At 38.3% G+C, this 21,955-nt stretch overlaps 3 protein-coding genes across 3 annotated transcripts; 1 reads left to right on the forward strand and 2 right to left on the reverse strand.

The window, feature by feature from the left end:
* Window positions 1-939: 939 nt before the first annotated feature.
* On the reverse strand, window positions 940-9,841 carry LOC149110008 (calmodulin-like). The gene is made up of 5 exons (XM_089292065.1): window positions 9,679-9,841; window positions 9,464-9,500; window positions 5,209-5,352; window positions 4,145-4,387; window positions 940-3,035 (listed from the first exon to the last, which is right to left on the reverse strand). The coding sequence occupies exons 1-5, from the start codon at window positions 9,706-9,708 to the stop codon at window positions 3,010-3,012; spliced, it is 480 nt and encodes a 159-aa protein (XP_089148191.1). The 5' UTR covers window positions 9,709-9,841; the 3' UTR covers window positions 940-3,009.
* A 15-nt stretch (window positions 9,842-9,856) lies between these two features.
* Window positions 9,857-14,859, forward strand: LOC110042457 (arylsulfatase L-like). Its single transcript, XM_020747835.2, has 3 exons — window positions 9,857-11,615; window positions 12,659-12,964; window positions 13,840-14,859. Exons 1-3 carry the CDS (start codon window positions 10,490-10,492, stop codon window positions 14,106-14,108), a joined length of 1,701 nt encoding a protein of 566 aa, XP_020603494.2. The 5' UTR covers window positions 9,857-10,489; the 3' UTR covers window positions 14,109-14,859.
* Window positions 14,860-15,413: 554 nt separating this feature from the next.
* LOC110042534 (lysosomal proton-coupled steroid conjugate and bile acid symporter SLC46A3-like) lies at window positions 15,414-20,521 on the reverse strand. Its single transcript, XM_089292062.1, has 5 exons — window positions 19,651-20,521; window positions 18,880-19,131; window positions 17,779-17,862; window positions 17,061-17,217; window positions 15,414-16,082 (listed from the first exon to the last, which is right to left on the reverse strand). Exons 1-5 carry the CDS (start codon window positions 20,447-20,449, stop codon window positions 15,944-15,946), a joined length of 1,431 nt encoding a protein of 476 aa, XP_089148188.1. The 5' UTR covers window positions 20,450-20,521; the 3' UTR covers window positions 15,414-15,943.
* Between the last annotated feature and the right edge of the window lie 1,434 nt (window positions 20,522-21,955).

Genomic DNA, 21,955 nt, shown 5'->3' on the forward strand with positions numbered 1-21,955 from the left:
GTGACAGATCGAAACTTTTGAAAGTTGACTATAGATAAATATTTAGCAATAATTATCACTTAAGAGGAACTACGAAAGAAACCGGATGCGATGTCTCCTCAAAACAAATTTTAGAGTGGAAGAAGGTAAAACCTCACAGAGGGTTACTTGGGTTACCGTATACCCGTGCGCAAATCACGGAGATGCTTTCCTTTAAGGAGATACCATAAAGATCCGAAAGTAACGACCCTCGTTACTTGTACTTTGACTATTTTCAGAATTACCAGCCTTAGGAGCTCGCTACTTCCGGGGGTAGCTACAGTCGCGTCGGGGAGCAAACAACATTATGTAATGTGTACAAAAGACGGAATCCTTGAAACATGACATGAAATTCTTTCTTTCAGTTTGAATTTACCATGTCTGTCTATGTCTAGACCGTGTTGTCAGTGGTCAGCAGAAAAGCTAGCCAGACATCGTAAACTGTTTCTACATCATGCCGCGAACTACATGCTACGTGACTCTGCTGTATCAAGATTTCACTGCGCTGGTCGAGTTGTCAATTTTAATTTGAAGAAAACTTCCTCTTAGTACATTACTGTTATTTGATGGACATTTCGGGGGTTTTAGGTTTACACGGCGCAACATGAACTGATGAAGCACAAATAGGCCACTTTCGATATATCAAAATTCAGCTTAATAGTAAGGCCTAGAGGACACAAACAAAAGAAATGAATTAACACGGTTATTCAATTTCTTTTATTTGTGCTTGTCTTCCTCATTTCTGGTTGGGAGGGGTGGGGGGGGGGGACAGCGTGGAGGCGGGCTCGCCTCTTTCGGGGGGGGTCGTTAGTTTTGGGATAATACGGTACATCTTTTGAATAGAGATCCATTTACAGACTTCATTATGTATCGCTGATAGTGTGACTAGAAGGGCAATTAACAACGAGACACACGAAAGTGTTAAATATCAAGGGTTAAATTTATTCCAATCATGAGCGTAAACAGCACATACATCACTGGGTTATATTCTAATGCCAAAGAAGTTAGTTTTAATTGAAACATCTTTGTTATGAGACTACAATGCAGTTCATAATAAGCTAGTTCTTATAACGTATACTTTCCACATCCATCTCAAATTGGTCTCACCCATTTTCGTTTCCTTTCTTGAAGCTGATTGGCAAGAGGACAGTGTAATGAGACAGAATTAAACACTGTATAATTATCAAATCAATAAACCATAAAACTGTATATGAATGTTAATGCTATTTCTTGGGCGAAAGACCGTCTTTTTTGTTCAGTTTAAATATATGATATGCAAGTCGATTTAAAGCAACGACACGAAGTTGGCGAAGTTAAAATCCAGCGACTCTGTTAAGAATCGCTTTACATTTCTCACTAACTTGAATAACTTAATTGTCTATGAATAATACCAAAATGAATCTTTCAATACGCGCGTGATTGTCTATTCAAAAGCTTACCAATTAAGAATAAGTAACTAACATTAACAATTAGCTAAATATGACTATGCCGTAATCATAGGAAGGCGAAAAAAATATACTTTGAAACAACTCACTTTTCTGTCGAATAGTTGTTGTAAGCTAAAAAGGGCATATACTGACAAGACGTAGTATAAAAATTACGCCCTTGAAGAAAGTTTAGTCACCACACCTTTCACCACTGGGCTAGGATCTTCTCAGGCATGCAACTCTAAGATCCTTTCCGTTCGGATTAGCTGGCGCCATCTTAGATTTGAACAGAGGAGACCCTGGGGTGAAGTTTGCTCCACGAACAAATTTGCGCATACGTGTTTCATTACAAATGATTCATTTCTGTAAATAGCGACTTCCAGTTTAAAACAATTAATTTCTCTGTGGTAAAAAAAACATGAATTAAGCTACTGCGCGTAATGGTTTTATTTTCTCCTTCGTAATCCATCTAAATCTTTCTTAGTCGAAGTCATCCTTGTCTAGGTTGTCAAGTTTTTCATTACTCTACCATAGGAAACTATTATTTTGAGATTCAATTTCAAAATAATCAGAAAAATGACTTGAAATATCGTGACATTGGTCATTTATTACAAAATCATTAAGCACTATTTACCAGGTGTGGTATTCTTAATTTCCTTGCTGCTATCTATTTTTTTTTTATCATAATCAACTCTGAATAACTATGAGGAGTTAACTCGAAAACCATGTGGTTACTTTAGCTTTCTCTAGACTCCAATTACTTTCCTTAGAATTTTGTTTAATCAACTTGTAATCTGATGTGTATAATTCTTGTCCTGAAATTTATGTTAGTGTGAGTCCATAAAGATTATTGTTGTTGTTGTTGTTGTTAAGATGTAACTTCTAAATCTGCTTTATATGAATGCCAGCGGTTAACATAAATGTAAGACTAATGAATAATCAAATGAAGTTTAACTGAACTGTAAATGTCAGCATTACTGAATTTACTCAAGAGAGATAGATACTAACATCACATTGAAAAATGGATGAACGAAATAAGCGCCCCCAACTTGCTCCCTCTCAAAATAAAAATTAACTTAAATATAACATTAAAATGTTTCAGTTTAATGTATTATCAAAATATCAATTTAGAAGTTAAAAAGAAAAGACTTATCCTTATGTTCAATTATTTCATTTAAACGTATGTTAGAGGTAAAGCTGAGACCACTATTGTGCAAGTCAAGCCTAACCGTGCATAAACACAACAATGTATACTTCATTTCGAAGTTAAAACAAATCTTGATATTTCAAGCTACACTCGCTAATGTAACGCGTTAACCAGGCAACATTTCAACAGCAACTGATAATAAGTGTAATGTCTTCTTGTTACAAGACAGTGTCAAACCAGTGTCTTTTTACAACATACTCCTTCTCCCCCTTAACAAACACTCGTCAAAATTTTGCTAGGATCTTTTATCTTCTTGTCAAGTGGCGGTGCATTCTGAGGGACAAGTGCAATAATTGCCACCAAGCGTTGAAAAGGTTTCACCCTCAAGCAAGGTTATGTTAAATCTCAGAAGTTGCTTTACTTGGTCATTAGAAATCGGAATTCTGTGGCAAAAGTAGAACAAAGAAAAACAGTTAGAATTTAGTCTACTAGCAGGCAAACCGAAGCACTTTGCCTCACTCATATTTTTTGTTTTTGTTGTTTGTAGTCATCATAGCACCCTTAATGCCTAAGCACGCCTTCATCAGATAGCATGAAAATGCGTTGACAAGATATTTTGGGAAAAATAACTAATAACATCAATAGAAAAAAGATCCCCCTTCCCCCCTGCTGACAACGTTGTAAACGATAGATGACGACTTCATCAGGATAAACAACATTGAATTGAGGGGGAGGGGACGAACTGATAAATTCCCCTGACAGATATTGCAAAAGTGGGCAAGTGTGCCAGGACTTTTGTCGGGGATTGTAGGAAGAGAATTCAAACATAGTCATTGCCTCAGTCATAATTTTTATCTGACTACGGCTCTGTTTACAGTTGCTAAAGTTTATCATCTGACACTCAGTTAAATTCAAGCTGCATCATTGATGACGTTTTTCTCCGGTTCGAATTCAGTTTTTGTTTCATTTTCAAAAAAACTTTCACAGTGCAAATGTCACAATACAAAGTTCTGGTGATCTGCCAGCGTAAATAGAGCGGATGCACATCACGTCATGGCAGCTATATTGGTGTTCCAAAACAATGAAACGGCAGTCATGTTGGTGTACAAAACCAATCCTGTAGGAGTTGAACACTTTTCTTATGTAGTCTCACGTCGGGAGTTAAACTCTCTATCAAGTACTGACCATACTGTGAGGGTCATTCAGGTGAGTCGAGGGAAAAGGCAAGTCTTTTAAGTGGCGTTATAAAACAATTTATGCTTTCTTGAATATTTTGACATCTTGACTAGTCCGTCGTGGAAATACAGTAGGAAGTGCAGTCATCTCTCGTTATAGCGGACACGTTTGGGGACGTCGTCTGGCGTCCGTAATAGCGAGAGTCCGTAGAAACTAAGAATTTTAGTTCTTGCTATCAGTTTTTCGTTCGACGGTGGAGCCGCCACACATCTTGAAAATTACCATTTGCATGTGCTACATCGTTTGTGCTAATTATTAAAATGACAGTCATAAATTCAAATTTGGCCCTCAAACAAAGTTTTCTGATTTATTTTACCTTCATAATCAATCTGTCCATCTCCATTAAGGTCAGCCTCTCTCATCATTTCATCCAACTCTTCATCTGTGAGTTTCTCGCCAAGATTCATCATAATTTGTCTTAACTCGTGCGCACTTATCAGCCCGTTTCCATCCTTGTCAAAAATTCTGAATGCATCCCTTATTTCCTCCTCTGTATCGTTTGTAGTTATTTTCTTAGACATCATTTGGAGAAACTCTTCAAAATCTATCTCACCATTTCCTAAAAAACGAACAAATACTATGAAAAGTGAACAGAGAAGAATTGCAGTGATCATTTTAATAACGTTTATGTTCGTCACAATTACCCTAGAATTTCCGAATAAAAGTAAAGTCTGCATACGAGCCTAGTGGCCCATCAGGCCGGAGCTTATCCCGGTTTCTGTAGCATGAAACGACCAGGAGTATTTATACTCTCCCCTGGATGGGATGCTAGTCCATCGCCAGGTTACCCCCAGCATTAAATTCGCCGGTACCCATTTGTACACCTGGGTGGAGAGAGGTACTGTAAGAGCAAAGTGTCTTGCCCAAGAACACAACACAATGTCCCCGACCAAGGCTCGAACCCGGACCGCTCGATCCAGAGTCGAACGCGCTAACCATGAGGCCACCGCGCCTCCTAGGAATTTCCGTAAAGTGTTGTCAAATCAGAAATAGCATGAACATTCTAATAATGACGTCATATTACTCAAGAACATCTTTGCGAAAAGACCCGACGATTCAGCTGGATTCCGACAATATTAGACGTCTCTCGTTGGCATCACTCGATGAACGTCCGATCATTGTAAGCCAGTCATAAGCAGCTGCCTTCGTCGGTCGGAAACATCCGAGAAATTTTCGATTCTAGACGGACAATAAAAATTAACAGCCTTCGTCGGTCAGATCAAATCCCGTTGCCGTGAACTGACAGTTCACAGTTTATGCCAGGTAAGGGATTTTTCTGACTGCTATACAAGAATTTGAGATTTTCGGGCGATTTTTAAAATCCAGAATTCTTTAAATCAACTGAGGAATAAGATATATTGAGTTCTAGATCAAACACACCGTCTTCATCTACATCAGCTATCATTTCCTTCAGTTCGTCTTCAGTTGGATTTTGTCCCAAAGATCTCATCACAGCAGCAAGCTCCGATGACGAGATCGATCCACCGCCATCTTTGTCGAACAAGGAGAACGCCTCTCGGAACTCTAAACAGAATGCAAAGGAATATAAATGATTTTCCCATACGCGTTTCTTATTCTGCTCGTTTATTTTGTGCCAAATACAAACTAAACAATCTGATGTTTCTGAGCAAGACAAGATTCGACTTCCGTTGCTTCCTGGTAGAGGTTAATAAAAAGAAATGGCGAGATAAAATCATTGAAAAAATAGCGGGAAAGAACTTTTTTAAAAAGTGTCTAGTCACGAAAAAGGGAACAACGTCCATATATGGCAGCAAAAATACCGCACCCAGATCCCACAATTAAAGGCAGAACTCATTGCAGCAGTGATAGGAGTGGCTCAAACGATCAGTAGTTAAGCAGAGCACTTTTTCCTTGTTTACATAGCCTCATCTAAATAAGAAGGGGGTTCGGAGAATTCGAAACAGTTATGCAAACCCGAGTCTTGGTTTGCATATTAACTTTCGAGAATTCTCTCAACCCCTCAGATGTTTAGACGAGGCTATGTAAGCAGGGAGAGAGTACTCTGTTGCTTTTATAAAATAATTCACAAAAATACGCTTGAATCTAAAACGTCACAACCGTGTTTACACACTCTCATGTAAACACACATATCGACCAATGAAAGCGCGCATAGTATCTCAGTTATTTATCAAAATACCAGCGCTCCTCCTCTGATAGTCTTGATAAGCAATGCATGACTTTTGATTGATTAAATATTTTGAACTAAGAAACTTTTTCCATTTTTTTTAAAGTTTGTGGCAGCAATTCCAATTATAGACCGCAACTTGAGCGTGCTTAGTCGAGAAACTCGATTCTCCTTTAATCGTAGTGTAAAAATTGGCATCCGCTATATCGAAGTGGTTTTGGTTCCTTTTTGCTTGATATGGCTTAACTTCATCACTTGTATCTGCAAACACAATATCTCGGTAGTTCCTTTAGTATAATATAACATTGTACATTAGTTACAGTTTGCAGATAAGTCAAAGTTCGAAGACTAAAGATCTGCTGACCAGCGTAACACAATTCGATAAATCTCTTGAACTCAATTTTTGTTTTACACGCCGTAAAAGAATTGCTTGAATGATTTCTTTAATCAAAATCTGAATATAAATTCTTGATAGTGGCTACCAAGTAAACCTTACCAGCAATTTGACGTGGATATGTTCCTTCGAGATTCACAGTACTTTGAGTTTTACTGGCAGTTTCGCTCATTGTCGCGTTTTAGGACACACTAAACGAATCATCAGTAAGTTTCTGGGTGATTTTACGTTGTCGCCTTTCATGAAAAACCTAAAATCGATGTTATTAATAAACAGGATTCCAAGCCATCAAATATTTACCAATCTCATAAGAAATTCAATAGCCACTTGAGTTGTGATATTAGACCCCCCGGAGGGGGAGTGCTCCAAGCAAAGTTGGGTGGGGGTGTGTGGCCCTCTTCCCAAAACCCTTACCTTATTAATGACCAAAATCTGCGTGCCTACCCTATTTGCGACCTGACCAAAAGTTCGATACCTTATTTATGACCGGACCTTTAAATCAATACCCTTTTTCAGACCTGTCTTATAATGAGTTCCTTAGTTCAGACTGATGTTTATGGCATTATGAAGGGCTTTTGTTGATGGTCTTATCAATAATGATGAAAAAGTGGCTTCGTCTAGAAGCATACCTATTTCAAGACAAAAGTGCAAAACCGATACCCTATTTGAGATCAAAATGGCCAAAATCGATACCCTATTTCTGACCAAAACGGCTAAAAAGCCATACCCTTTAGGGCCGACATACCCATATAGCCCATATAAGGGAGTAACCCCTCCCCCCGTACTAGACCTTACTCGATCAATTACTTTTGGTTATTTTCAATTCCGTTATCTGCGCAGTAGCAGCTTCGCACAATGTGTGGTAGAGATTAATTATTTCAGTGAAAAGTTGTCAAGTTAACAAAGCCTGTTCATGATATGTCTAGAAATATCTTAAGTAAAAAAATAATCAGTCGTTCTATGATGTTATGGAGGAAAACAAAAACATTTTTTGATTAAAAAGTGTTGGAAATAATTAAAGATAATAAACTCAACCAGAGGATGCTTAGTGGCGTGTTGTTTAACACAATGGTGCATAAATTCCTTCATATTTTACTTTCAAAATTCTGATGGCCAGATTGCTTTCGCGGGCTGGGTCGCTATGATGAAATTTACCATCCAGAAAGCATCCTCGGATACCCAGGGGCTGCTAGTCGGGACGATGCCATATTTTCGGGCGAAAGTTTACTTCAAGAGCAGACAAGCCCCCTGGGCACTTATTCTTACTGAACCAGTTCCAGAAGTGTTCGAATTCCGTCCCGCTGATGGGCCAGAAAAATATTTTATCAACTTTAAAAACTAGTTCTTTTGTACTTTTAGTTTCAAAACAGTACGCCGTCACTAAACGTCACGCGTGACTGTGTTGTGATAGCATTTTAACTTCCTTAGAAATTAAGTCTAAGGAAGTTGTTGACGAATGACCGATTTCAACAAAGTAGTCATTGGCTTAAGGCACCCTCCACACTACACCGGGAAAATCTGAAAACGTAGCTTTATTTCTACGGTCATGCCTACCGTCCACACTAATCCGTCACGAAAACGGATCTTTACGAAAACGCACTCCGGAGGAATTTGAAAACGTCGGCTATGCGTTTTAGTGTGGACAGAAAACATTTTGAAAATGGAGCTTTTCGAAAACGATGACATCGCGATAATCATGTGATTTTCCTGCGATAATCATGTGATTTTCATGTGATTTTCCGCAAAACCAAAATGACCGATGATTGTTGAGTTTTCAGATTCCTCCGGCGTAGCGTGGACGGAAAATTGATGTGTTTTCAGAGCGCAGACACCATTTAAAATTTCTCTAGCCTAGTGTGGACGGGGCCTAACATTAGACATCGGTATTCAGTGCTAACGTGAAACCTGGGCGGGTGTAGATGTGGAGGGTTCACAAAAACGAAATTAAATTGTTTCATTTTCTTTGCCCAAATAGACGCAATCTACCCATCAAAGCCTTACAGTGAGAGCGCTGAATATAAATTGACTTTGTTGGACAGTCTTCCGTGCAGCATAAGACTTCAAAGGAAAATGATTGTTGTGATCATGAAACTCCCACTAAAAATATAACGCGTTCAGGGCCGTCAGGTTTTTAGAGAAAGTTTCGAACCTTTGTGTGAAGTCAGACAACTGTTTACCAATATAAAAACTTGTATTGATATAAAAATGACCAATATTCGCTTTGCATGAGGAAAGAATCTAGTGCAGAAACATCATTATACAGGACATAATTTGCTTAGTCATGAAGCCATCAAACACAAGTCAGACCACTGTTAATGGATTTGTTTATGTCAATCATTGCACTACCAACTTCTTACTACGTTGAACTTCAGTGGATTTCCAGTCTAAAGTTTAAAACATAGATATTGTTGCCTTTGCTTAACTTTAAAATATGGCTTAGATGGTTCGGTTGTCCGCGAATCGGTGTTTTTCCACCACTCGTTTGTGAAGCTGCTTCACTGAATAATTAAACATGTGTAGATGTTCTATTCGTACACTCAACACTAAAGCTGCCGGCGGCAGGTGCGGTGTCTTGTCATTGTTTCCTTAAACATCACTCCCAATCTAAGATGTTTTGCATACAATTCAGTCTCCATGTACTAAACAGTTTGAACATTTCCCAGTCAAATACCTTGTTCATATTTGAAGGCATGCTAAATTAAAGAAAGCCGCCAAGTTTAATTCAACTCGCAGTCATCATTGCTGTACATATCGATCGGAAAGGAGTGGATACTTTTGAGTTTTCGCTTTCGAATCATATGCACGCTTCTGCCTCGTGTTTTTGAAGACAAAAGAAAACGTTTGTTCCTTAAGGCAATGCGTTCGTCCCAGATTAAGCTGCCTCTCAAAGTTCACAACACACTCGGATATTCTCATTACCGCAAACTTCTTATACAATTGGCTTTTACTTTCGATACTGCTCGGTTTCTTACCACGTAGATGAGAGAACCGCAGCATCGGTCATGACAACATTGCCGAATTAATATGCTAAGCATGGTTTTTGCTGGTGACCAAATACTCCGAATCAACAAAACGCAACTAAATGGAAAACTTACCAGCGACTTGCTCTTCGGATAGCCTTTTGTCCTGTTTCTATGGACAGACAGTTTAACAAAAGAAAGCTTAAACACAAGCAGGAACTCCAAAACACAGATAAATTATTGTAACCATCCTAGCTATCAACTCATTCTGTGGTTTGTACGCGTTGTAAAACAAACGGGTGCTTCACAAAAATTGTAGGCGAATAAATGAGCAGTGTAAAAGATTGTACCTCTGTCGTTTTATTCGGCATTCCGTTCATCGGGGATAAGGATTTTAAATCTTCGAACAAACCATCCTGAGGGAATATTGTTTACTTCTGTTTTTTTTTTCTCGCCAGCGCACGTTCTCTCGGGGGTCTAGAACTGACTGCTGTCTCAACAGATAAATTATTTATAGTTGCCATTTGCCCCATCAGCATAGTGTGATATCGAGTGAAGCTCTCACGTCACTAATTCAACTCCATGTGGGTATTAAGTCAGACAGGCGAAAAGAGGAAATCATGAAGAAAAAGCACGCAAGATTATTAATATTGATTTTGGTAGGTTTGATGGCCGCGGTAATATTTCGACGTAAACTTTGCTTCGTGACTCAGCGCAGCAGAGCGATATTAGAAGGTAAAAGAAGCTTGCATGAACTCAGTGTTGTTTTAACCCATTCAATATAATTTGAAAGAAAGATCTTAATTACTCAAGGCGACATGAAACTCCGTGACAAATAATGGGTTAACAAAATTAATCCCCACGGTGGTTTTAATTCAAAATGAAATCATTTTAGTTTCAACCTGAGTTTCAACCGTTTAAAACTAAGTTAACTCCGTGACTAATCTAAAATGTATGTCTTGTTGGTTTTACTATCAGTAATAAATTTTGCTTAATATGCACGACCATTAACATTTGATATAAGATACTAATTGTTACTAGGTAAGGTACCATTGTAGTTCAAGTCCATTCGGTGACGTATGGTTTTGGCGGGGAGAACCTGGAGCCGAAGGGCAGACGATAATGTAATACCGAGTACAGCGGATAACTTCAAAATTCAACATGGCGGCTTGTCCCGCAATTTTCATTATTCTTGTCTATCTGTTTTCCACTTGTTTTTCCCTCAATATTTCTCTTGGAGGAAGTCCAAACATTATCATCTTTATGACTGACAATCTCTCTATTGGAGATCTAGGCATTTACAACAATAATTCGTCGCAAACATTAACTCCAAACATCGATCGTCTAGCGGAAGAAGGAGTCGTATTTTCTCGCTGGTATTCTCAGTCATCAAGGATTTCATCCATCGCATCCTTACTAACGGGATTATTACCACCTCGTACTGGAATTATCAAAAGTAAGTTTCTTTCTTTCAAGGAAATCCCGTCGATTGCATCTTCTGGAGGCTTACAGCACAACGAAACAACCTTGGCAGAAGTTTTAAAGGCGAAAGGTTACGCCACAAATTTTGTGGGCTTGTGGGGTTTAGGGGTGGGAAAAAATGGAGAATACTTGCCTCTTGGTCACGGGTTTGACTCGTGGTATGGGGTTCCATCGGCACACAAAGACCAGTGCATGGAAAGCTACAAGACAACGTCAGATTCGCAATACACTTGGCAAGCAGTGTGTTCGTTCTTCAGTCCGTTGCTTTATATTCTTCCATGTGTTGCCTTCATTGGTTGGTATAATGGACTTGGCAAGATAATCACTGTTTTCACGGTTATAATAGCTTTCATCTTGTACAGCAGTATACTGCATGATGTGATTCACTTTATGATGGATTTCATCCAAGTAAGAAGTTGTGTTCTGTACAGAAACAGAAGTATTATAGAACAGCCCTATACTATAGAAAACATGACCCTGCGGTTTACAAGAAATGCTGTACAATTTTTGGAGACATCGTCAATTTCAAGTAAACCCTTTTTCCTTTTTGTCAGTTACATGAACCTCAATCACCCAGTATTTACATCACGGTTCTTTTTAAATTCAAGGACAAGTTCATACTCTGATGCTCTGAAAGAGGTAGACTGGAGTATTGGAAGGATACTAAGAACATTGAAGGAACGTGACATTGATAACAGTACATTAGTTCTGTTTACGTCAGCGACTGGACATTACTTTGATGAATCATGTGACACTTGTAAAGAGGAAGAGACTGAGGATAGTGATGAAACCATATTTTTAAGAGGTAAGACAGACCTCTTTTTTTATTGATCATTTATAATAATGATAATTTTATTATTATAAATTGATACTGATTATTAGTTTTAGGCAACAGGAAGGGTTAGTTTAGACTTCCAGTTGTTTTAGTGAAGCACAAAGATGATGATGATGATGAAAATGATGATGATGAGGACAGTGATGGTGATTGACGAGCTTCTGGATAGTGATTTATGAAAGATTGTGCCAGGCAGGATATAAGCTTCAAGAAGAGGATGTAGGTATCCATGGCAACCCAGAGAGTGGTAACCACCTGGCACTGTCTCATTAAAAAATCATTTGAGATACTTATCAACCCAAACAATGAGTGGCCAATAGCAGTGAGGAAGATGGAGTGAAAGGCATGCAAAAAGCTTAAAGTAACTGAGCATCCTCACACAGCTGAAAATGATGCAAAACATGTAACTATAGCCTTGAAAAACCCACAGCACACAACTACTCCAAAATGCTGCTGACCAGCATTGGTTTAAGTCAAACTTGGCCTCAACATTCATAATTTCCTTCATAATTTGATAAGTAAATAAGATCCAGAACAGGATGAGAAACATTTTTCGACTCAAAAGTTGTTTTTAATACCCTCTCGTGAAGTGACAGTAAATTTTGTAGGTTAACTATCATTATACTCCGAACAAGAGTACACATGATTAATGTTGTTTCCCCAGGGGGACTTCCATTTAAAAGGACAGGGGTGCTCATTGGAAATTTTGAAAAGAACCACTAAGAGGTACCATGGGTACGTGGGTGTGGCTTGAAATTTTTTTCACTCCTAAGAGGTGCCAAGTCTAAAACATGTTATCTCCTGTCATATTTTTCCAGCTCAATACCCTATATGGTACTGCGAAAGCTCCCGCTATGGACTTTTTGAGACTGAACACCCTAGGAGGTACCCACACCAATTTTTCAACCCCTAAAAGGTACAACGAGCACTCCTGACCATTTTCTATGGGAGCCTTCCCTGGAGATGTATCTTTATCTGTGACAACAAGCTACGTGAATGTTATTCTCTTGAAGGTAGCAGCAAGAATGATATTTGTGAGAGCATCATTCGTGTGCCAGCATTGATGAGATGGAAAGAAGAACTTGCAGAAAGACAGATAATCAGAACGCCTGTGACAGTGATGGATGTCATGCCAACTGTATTAGAATTATTAAATCACAGCACTGGTGCATTCTACTCGGACGGCAAAAGTTTATTGCCTGTCTTGTTTAACTCGTCACAGGAATCTCAACACAAATATATTTTCCATTATATAGAAGTTACCAAGCCTGCAGCCATAACTTCTGGCCCTTACAAAGTTGTATATACAGAGATTAAAGGTAAGTATCAAGTCTAGGAGATGTGACTAAGGTTTTGCTACTTGGGTCATTAGGTCTACATACTACAAATGTTATGCATTTAGCTTGTATGTTTTCTTTTATCAAACAAATCCTCTAAATGGTCTCAAATCAGTATGCTGGACACATGTACAACAATATATCTATTACAGTGCTGGTATAAAGTTTTGAGTCACCTGTTATTGTTGTCCACACCTGAAGCAAACTTGTTACTTTGTGGTTGAATTCTATCAACAACAGGCAATATCAATGGAAAATCAAACATACTCAGCTGTAACAGGTGTTACTGGTTACAGTCCTTAATAACAGCCCAGTTTAAAGAGGGTGACACCGAAAAAGTTAACCCTAACCATGCTCTAAGTATATATATTACACATTAAACAGGATTTAGGAAGTCTTAAATTATATTGCCATTCTTATCGTATTTTAATTCCTCTGGTACCCACTGGGGTTGCAAAGAACCTTCTGCATTTAAGAGTTGGCTAGGTTGCACAATCTAACCTTGAATTAGTAAGCATACACACAATGAAGCTATAGGCTACCTCAAACCCTCTGCACATGTTTAGGGCCTGTTGCATCATTACATATTTGTCAGATTTTTATGATTTTAATTATTTCTCTGTTCTCTTGTTAGTTTTAGGTTTGATTGATGAGATGTATCAAACATGGGAGACAGTGTTTTATCATATTTTCAAACACGTTCAAACTTCTCAAAAGTATGCTGCTGCACATCATATTTTCAACTCTCTTCTCAGTGTTTGGAAATGTGGTAAGACACAGTTACTTGTGTTTGATACTTAAGTATTACATCAAGCACATGCAAACCATTCTAGTTCCTTTATTTTTCTCTTGATCAGATAACAGAGGACAACAGTCCTTTGAAACTCCACTGCTGTTTAATGTCGAGACAGACCCAGAGGAGACATCACCTCTGCCAAATGCAGAACACAGTGAGCTTTTGGCAAACTTTTCAGAAGCCCTGGTTGATCACATGAAAACAAGAAGAAATAAATGGCACTCACAGCTGGATAGTAGAATAATTCCTTTCTGGTTTCCTTGTGCAAATTTTCCACATTGTTTCCAAGTTTGTAATGAGAACAGTGACTTTTCAGATTTGTTCAACTGAGAGACTTCATGTGTAAGCAGTTAAGGTGTGGTGAATCAAAACTAGGTTGCCCACAGTTTGCTGAACAAACAGGCCTTGTTATAAGCAAAGTAGTAGTGAACACCTACTTGCTGTTTTTAAAAAAGACATTTGTTAATTAAATTTCATCTGTAATCCCAGTTAATCTTAGAGAAAAAATTGCAAGGAAAAAATGGATAACTATAGGAAAAGCTGGCCTGCTTACAGGCTATGGTTTCAGTCAGTCATTTACAGTTGATTCATCACCCCTGACCTCAACAGTATCTCCACTTGGCCAAACTCAAATACCACACCTATTTCACACCTGATACATTACTTGCAAAAAATTTTGGACCATTGTAATTTCAGACAAAACGTCTCCAAAAATAAAAGTCTGAAATTTTTGAGTGTCCAAAATTTTAAGTGTCCAAACTATTTGCAAGACAGTAATAATACTTTGAAGAAGCTCCAGAGCTCTTAGTCTCCTTTATGCTGGGCTTTATGGAGCAAACTCTAGTTGAGACACTACTTGACATATGTGTATGTAACACCTTGATAGAATTTGTCTAATTTTCTCATTGGTGTATTTGTAAAACCTTGTAAAGCGCAGAAAAACTATCATCTTTTGATGTTGTTCCAGTCTAATTTGCTGTTTTTTGCTGTAAATTACTTAAGCTATGTTTCAGCAAAGTGTCCGAAATGAGATAAAAGTGTCTGAAAATTAATTGTCTGAAATAAAACGTCTGAAATTTTATGTAATAATGTACGTTTCTATGTTTCATGTGAAAATCAAATGAATATCTTTTTGTCATCCAAGTGTCTGAGTTTACTACAACAATCAAATGAAAACTGAATATTTGCAAAGCAAGCAGAAATATATTGACATTCAAAAAGATTATGTAAAGGCATTGCATTCATGTCATTGGCCGAGGTTAAAATTCCCAGCAAGATGCTCCTGGCTCTTTGCAAGTTTTCCGTTTTGACCTGTCACACCATCTTTTGGGGAGAAATTATTCCATGAGATGGCAAAAGAATACATGCAATGAAAACCAAAAAAAATTGTAATTTTATCATTGTAATTTATAAAGTCTCCTTTGCAGCCATTACTAGGGTCATCATGTAACACTTCTTCCTTCTAATGGCTGCTTAAATATTATGTGCACCCTAAACCAAGGGAAAGGAATCTGGTTCAGGTTTAAGCAGTTGCTAGTGGGGAGAAACGTTGCGCGACCACCCTAATAACGGCTGCAAGGGAGACTGTAACAATATACGGTCTGTACATAAAGTGTGTTTCTGCACAACCTTCACTTTTAGAGCCATAAACTCACTTTATTATACTTTTGAACATATTCATATTGTCTACAAATCTATCTTCCTTTGTCCAGTTGCCTACTGAAACTGGTTACTTAGTTACAATGCTGTATCACACTGTTAGTGACTGTGTCTGGCTGTAACATATTGGACATATTTGTATTCATTTAGTCAACTCTGAACATTTATTTGCACAAATGGTACGCTAAGCATTGCCTGACACAATGAAATCCTAGCATTTAAACACACTTCAAAATCCTGTGACATTTTTTGTGTTGTAAGACAAGCTGCACAGGTTTCATTTATGCAAAACATTATTCATATTATACACTGTAAACTTGTAAACCATCGCAAGCAAAAATGACACACAGTTGTCGTCATCATCATGATCAACGTCATTGCCAATTTCTTTGTCATTAGTAAAGAGCTCATCTATATTTTAATAATTTATACAATTGTCTCTAAATTGCAATCACATTTGTACCACAACCATTGCCATTTCTGTAACAGTACCAAGCTGTTGAGGCTTAGTTTCCATTTTGTGATCCCAAGAAGGAACTGGCAACTCCCTCATCAGTGTTTAAAGAATTCTCCTGATCTGGGGAATGAACAACTGTGTTCATAGCTTCATAGGGATTGGAGCATCTTTCCAAAACATGAAGCCATCTATACATGAATAAAACGACATCAAGGTTACTCCCATAGTCAGTTATGAGCATGTTTGAGGTAACATTCGTGTAGTGACAGTCATTTGATATCAAATGATACTGTCTAGTTGAAAAGGTTCAATTATATAATATGCCAAATTATTTCTACACTTTGATTGGTTCTCACCTATGATCTATAGAAGGACGGACATACAGATGACATCATTAACAGTTTTTGTTTCTTTAATATAGAGCAGATACTAGATTCCATGTTGCTGTACACTGTATGTCTGTTCAGTAACAGATCATAGAAGACGTCAAAATGTGGAAAGAACATCAGTGACACACTCGTCAAACGGCTTGTGTACCATTTTTTTTGTTCTTATCACATTTTGAAGTCATCTGTGATCTACAGGTATTACTGAAAAAATGCAAAGCAACATGGGATCTATTTGACTGTTAAACTGATACAGTATGTGACTAACTGGGGTATCACGTATGTATGTATGTATTATGTGGACTTTGTGAATAAAGTAGTTCTGAGCACTACATGTAAACAACTGGGAACAAAAAGCTTATTACTAGGTCTCGCTTTTTTACACACATGAACAGGATGCGGATTCCACTTTTTGATCCAAATAATTGCTAACGTTTTCACTGTTGCAGAATCCTTTGCTCTAACAAAAATATATTCATCAGAAATCCACAGAAAAGAAAGCATGATCATGCTGATATTAATCAATACATTTTTTGTCAAAGAAAAAAAGGACCGGTATAGTTCTGTTACAATCTGTGATGTTTGTTCTTTTTGCCATGGATAAAATAGGTTCCAAATTGTAACTGGCAGCAAACTGCATTAAAATTACAAAAACATTCTAGGAAGTGCTCTGCCCCTTATATGCGCTGAATGCAGATGACCATGGGTTGGAAGCTAGCTCCATATTCCTTAACTCCCTGCTTGGAGACTACTTGTTGGCTACAAGCCGTTATTACTCACAAAAGCAAGCAGATGGGAACAACAACCAGTCCTGACATCAAAAAGTACGAAAATCCTGGCAGCCATTCCACTGTGGCACTGTAAATATTATTAAAGATGATGGAAGCTAGAAGTGTCTCCAACACTTCCAGGGATGCAACAAGAGCAAATGTTGTACCTACAAAAAGAAAGTAGCAACAGGGGTAAGTTAGAAAATTTTGAGGCCAACTGATGATAGTTTGCTCCAGGAGAGATTGACACCTTATTTGTTAAGGGGTGTACTGTGATGAAAAGTTCCAATTTTTGGCATTGCATCTGTGGATGTTTAGTTTGATATAGTAAACTCCACAATAGTCATGGTTGATGTTCTTAAAAGACTGATACAGTCACAGCACTACCTCAAAATCCCCATATTCCATTCATAAACATGTGACAAAATCTGATGACATTTAATACTTATGCAATCTTTGTACAAGGAAATTTCACATACACCATTCTGGTCAATATTTTGACATAATATGACATGGTAATCTGTATGCAAAATAGAATCTGAAAGAAACATTACTACAATTTGGCTCAATATTTTGTCAATATGACAATCTTACTGTAAATTATCTGCATACAATATTGTATCAGACAGGAAGATTTTACGTAAAAACCATTTGGTCAATATTTTCTCAATAATTTTCTACAGGAAAGAAAAAAAACTTTTTTCAGAAGAAATTATAGAGGCTGTTACCTAGTTCAGAAGATTCCACTTGCTTTGAAATAATCGATCTTAGGCAAGGTGGAGGGATTCCAGTACCAACTGCGATTAATCCTCCTGAAAAGAAAACAGCAGTGAAGATGTTCTCTCATTTCAAGAAATCAAAAAACCCTTTGTGTTATTCTCATGTAATGAACACTCATCCTTTCTGCCATGGTCCCCTGACTCTTGGGAGAGTTCATGGTTCGGCGCATGTCTGTATTATTTATTTGGCTGTGCATGCTTTTTGGCACAGGCCCAGTTTTTCATTGTTTAGGAACCAATCGTAAGCAAGTTACCTACTTCCCATCCAAATACCGCTGGCTGTAAAATCATCAACTGTAGAATAAACTGTATGGGTCAACTCTAAATTCAGCGGTCGAAAGCGTTGATAAAATCCACTAAATTCTTCTGAGAATTTTGGTCATCAGTCATGCCATGACTTAACTATAGCATTTGATTACTTTAAAGCGATAACACTGATAAGAAGTCAACAAAAGTATTTTGATTTAGAGACATGCGCCGAACCGTGAAACCCTCCCTTTAAGAGCTAGAAGCAAGGTTTATTAAATTCTTCCAAGATGAGCCTCTAATCATAGGCAGACTAACCTTACCAGAAAAAAAATTAGTGTTGTATTATGTTTTGTTGTTTTTTGGCTGATCTTGAGAAATTATGGTCATTTTGGGTCCAATAAGAGTTCTCACAGTTCTCTGCATCCTAGTTGTTTTTAAAAATGTCTGTCTTATCTGGAATAATTAATTTAACTCTCTTGAACTCTCTTGTCAACAGCAGTTCTGAAGATCAACACTCAACCATATTTACTGCAGTGAATGCATGGTTGCATTTGTTATGTCTTGGTGAAAGGCAAAGTATTGCTATCTTTCCTGGTTAGCTGGGTGTTTACCATATCAAGGGTTTCAACCTGAAAAGTATTTTCATTTTTGCAATGTACTGAGAAGGAGAAAAAAAAAAAGAATAAGATGAAAATACAGTCCAACAGCTTTTAACTAAACATGGCAGGATTTTCAATACCATATGAAAGTATTTACTCGGGTTTCTACTACATAAAAATCTTAAACGCTACTGATACTTACCTACAAACATCATCCATTTGTTTGATGCAAGTCCAAGAAAAATATACAAGCAAATGGATGTGAAAGCGCCTGTAATAGCGATGGTGAGATCTGACCAATTGAGAATCTTATTCATTAGTGGTATCCCCAAAACGACCCCAATACCTTTAAGAAACAGAACCTCGGCAAAGAAGTAACCAATCTGTGAAGGACTGAAGTTGCGTGGACTGTGCTTGCTGTAGATAGCTGTAATATCATTGAAACCACCAAAAACTGAAAGCAAAGTGATAGTAAAAAGACATAATTAACAGTAAAAATAAAATGGTAATCATTTTCGGGAAATATGATCCATACCCACCTCCAAAGAAGAATTAAACATGATTATTTGCCTTTATTTGCTATTATGTTTTTTTTTTCCCAGACACCCGTCCCTAAATGCTTTGGTAAGGTAACAGGTAAAGTCTACATAGAGCCATGTGGCCCATCAAGCAGGCGCAAATATCTCCGGTTTCTGTAGCATGAAGTGACTAGGAGTATTTCTACTTCCCCCTGGATGGGATGCTAGTCCATCACAGGGTTACCCCCAGCATTAAATTCTCTAGTACTCACTTATACACCTGGGTGGAGAGAGGCACTGTAAAATTAAAGCGTCTTGCCCAAGAACACAACACAATGACCCCGACCAGGACTCAAACCTGGACTGCTAAATCCGGAGTCGAGCACATCAACCATGAGGCCACCACGCCTTCCAACGCCTTGATACATTATCTTTACCATAAAAAAGGTACTCACTTATTAGAATAAAAGGCAGCGCACCAAATGTGATCACCACTAAATTCAGTCTCTGATGTCGGGGTCGTTGCTTGGATAAAACTCGGAAGCAAGCCTTGAGGTGATTGTGCACAGCAACTAACGCCCAGTTTCCTTCCTGATCTCCTTCCGGGAAGTAAGACTCTGGAAGAATTAAACTAACGTAGAGTATAACGATAACATTCAAGCCTAAACACAAACCGAATGCCGCCATAAAGCCCTGATGTTCCACTAGCACGCCACCGATTAGGTTACCAACAGTGCCTCCTAAAAATATCATGGACTCCAGAATGGCTACTCTCAGAGTTCGCTGAGATTTATCAGTGATATCAGAAATGTAAGAAAAAACACCAAGAAGCGTTGTGGCAAATCCACCAAAGAAACCCGAGATGCAGACTCCGATAAGGATGAAATTCACGTCAAGTGAAAAATACCCCACATTCAGCATGTAATTGATGTAAAGTAGAACGCTTCCAATGGAAGGCAGAATTAGCACTGTTTTGCGGCCGACTTTATCTGACCAGGAACCCAAGATCAAGGAGGCAGCAATAGAAGGTACCATCAGAGAAACAGATTGATACAAAATCCATTTCGACGTTTTTTCGTGTACAAAATCTTCTTGTGACTTGGTCAGGTTTTTGCATGTTTCGGCGCCATACTTATCGTAACAGATCTTTTTAAATGCTAGCTGCTGTATCAGTGGAAATGACATGAAAGTGCATAGCATGTAAAAGAAAAGAACGGGCTCCACAGTGATTTTCCGAAAGTCGATGATCGCCATGTTTGTTCCTTGACCTGGGTATAAAACGAATCCCTTACATGAATGGCAGATTGGTGTTGTCCGCTACCGCTGGAGGAAGCCGGGGGGGGGGGGGGGATAGGCGGTAGGGGAGTAAATGGGGAAAATGGAGGAATGGCGAAATGGCGAAATGGGGAAATGGGAGAATGGGAGAATGGGAGAATGGGAGAATGGGAGACTGGGAAACGAGGAATGGGAATGAGGAATGGGAATGAGGAATGGGGAATGGGAAATGGGAAATAGGGAATGGGATATGGGATATGGAAAATGTGAAATGGAGAATGGGGAATGGGAAATGGGGAATGGGGAATGGGAAATGGGAAATGGGAAATGGGAAATGGGGAATGGGGAATGGGATATGGGATATGGGATATGGGATATGGGGAATGGAAAATGAGAGACGGGAAACAGGAAACGGGAAACGGGGTTTGCGGAGTGGGGAACGGGGAATGGGGAATGGTGAATGGGGAATTGAAAATGGAAAATGAAAAGAAGGAATGAGGAATGCGGAATGGAGAATGGGGAATGGGAAATGGAGAATGGGGAATAAGGAATGAGGAATGAAAAATGGAAAATAAGGAGTGGGAAATGAGAATAGGGAATGGGGGAATTGGAAATGGAGAATACGGAATAAAGAATGGAAAATATGGAATAAGGAATGGAAAATATGGAATAAGGAATGGAAAACGAAAAATAATGCCTGGGGAATGGGTAATGAGGAATGGGGAATGGGTAAATAGGGAAATGGGAAAATGGGGAAATGGAAAATGAGGGAATATGAAATGAGGAAAGGGGAATGGGGAATTAGAAATAGAAAATGAGGAATGAGGAATGAGGAATGAGGAATGAGGAATGAGGAATGAGGAATGAGGAATGAGGAATGAGGAATGGGGAATAAGGGATGAGGAATCGAAAATAAAACATAAGGAATGGGGAATAGGAAATGAGAAATGTGGAATGGGGAAATGGGGAATGGAAGTTATCCGAAGGTGTGCATATAAAGTTTTTAAACTGCAAAGCTGTGAACGAAGATCCTGTTTGATTGAACATTGGATCTTACAGGAGATCTAATCAGCCAAACTTGAAAAGTAAAATGATGAGAAGTCAAGGACTACTGCAAGGCCGACACATCATGGTATATTTAAAACAATATTTCAGCTGGCCAGACCAGGCTTCTTAGGGTTTAGGTGTTACTAAATTATAAAAATGAAATTACAATATTATCTAGTGGTGGATGTCATAGCACATAAAAAGGATTGGCGGAAATAAGGAACACTGACAAACTAAATAAAGTAAGGATAACACGCGTCTATGTAGGTTACAAGTTTTACTATTCATCATATCTATTCATACTGTGGGGTTCTAATGTCCCCGCTAAATCTATAAAAAGGACCCTCTGGCTTTTCTGATTGAACTACGTGAGGAGTGGATAAGTTCAAGTGGGATAAGTTGCTTGTCAGTGTAGCAATAATCAGGATGAGAAAGAAA

The sequence above is a fragment of the Orbicella faveolata genome, unplaced genomic scaffold (genome assembly GCF_042242905.1).
Source record: "Orbicella faveolata isolate gen_17 unplaced genomic scaffold, um_ofav_v1 contig_24, whole genome shotgun sequence".
Lineage (NCBI taxonomy): Eukaryota > Metazoa > Cnidaria > Anthozoa > Scleractinia > Merulinidae > Orbicella > Orbicella faveolata.

What these genes read in the sequence shown, in the direction of transcription:
- LOC149110008 (XM_089292065.1), bottom strand. Translation starts at nt 9,708, where the DNA reads ATGAACGGAATGCCGAATAAAACGACAGAG. An exon ending in TGCCGAATAAAACGACAGAG is followed by an intron (nt 9,501 to 9,678) that starts GTACAATCTTTT and finishes GTCTGTCCATAG; the next exon opens with AAACAGGACAAAAGGCTATC. An exon ending in ATCCGAAGAGCAAGTCGCTG is followed by an intron (nt 5,353 to 9,463) that starts GTAAGTTTTCCA and finishes CATTCTGTTTAG; the next exon opens with AGTTCCGAGAGGCGTTCTCC.
- LOC110042457 (XM_020747835.2), top strand. Translation starts at nt 10,490, where the DNA reads ATGGCGGCTTGTCCCGCAATTTTCATTATTCTTGTCTATCTGTTTTCC. An exon ending in TGAAACCATATTTTTAAGAG is followed by an intron (nt 11,616 to 12,658) that starts GTAAGACAGACC and finishes ATTCTCTTGAAG; the next exon opens with GTAGCAGCAAGAATGATATT. An exon ending in TGTATATACAGAGATTAAAG is followed by an intron (nt 12,965 to 13,839) that starts GTAAGTATCAAG and finishes TCTCTTGATCAG; the next exon opens with ATAACAGAGGACAACAGTCC.
- LOC110042534 (XM_089292062.1), bottom strand. Translation starts at nt 20,449, where the DNA reads ATGGCGATCATCGACTTTCGGAAAATCACTGTGGAGCCCGTTCTTTTC. An exon ending in GCTGCCTTTTATTCTAATAA is followed by an intron (nt 19,132 to 19,650) that starts GTGAGTACCTTT and finishes CTTTGCTTTCAG; the next exon opens with TTTTTGGTGGTTTCAATGAT. An exon ending in CAAATGGATGATGTTTGTAG is followed by an intron (nt 17,863 to 18,879) that starts GTAAGTATCAGT and finishes TTTTCTTTTCAG; the next exon opens with GAGGATTAATCGCAGTTGGT.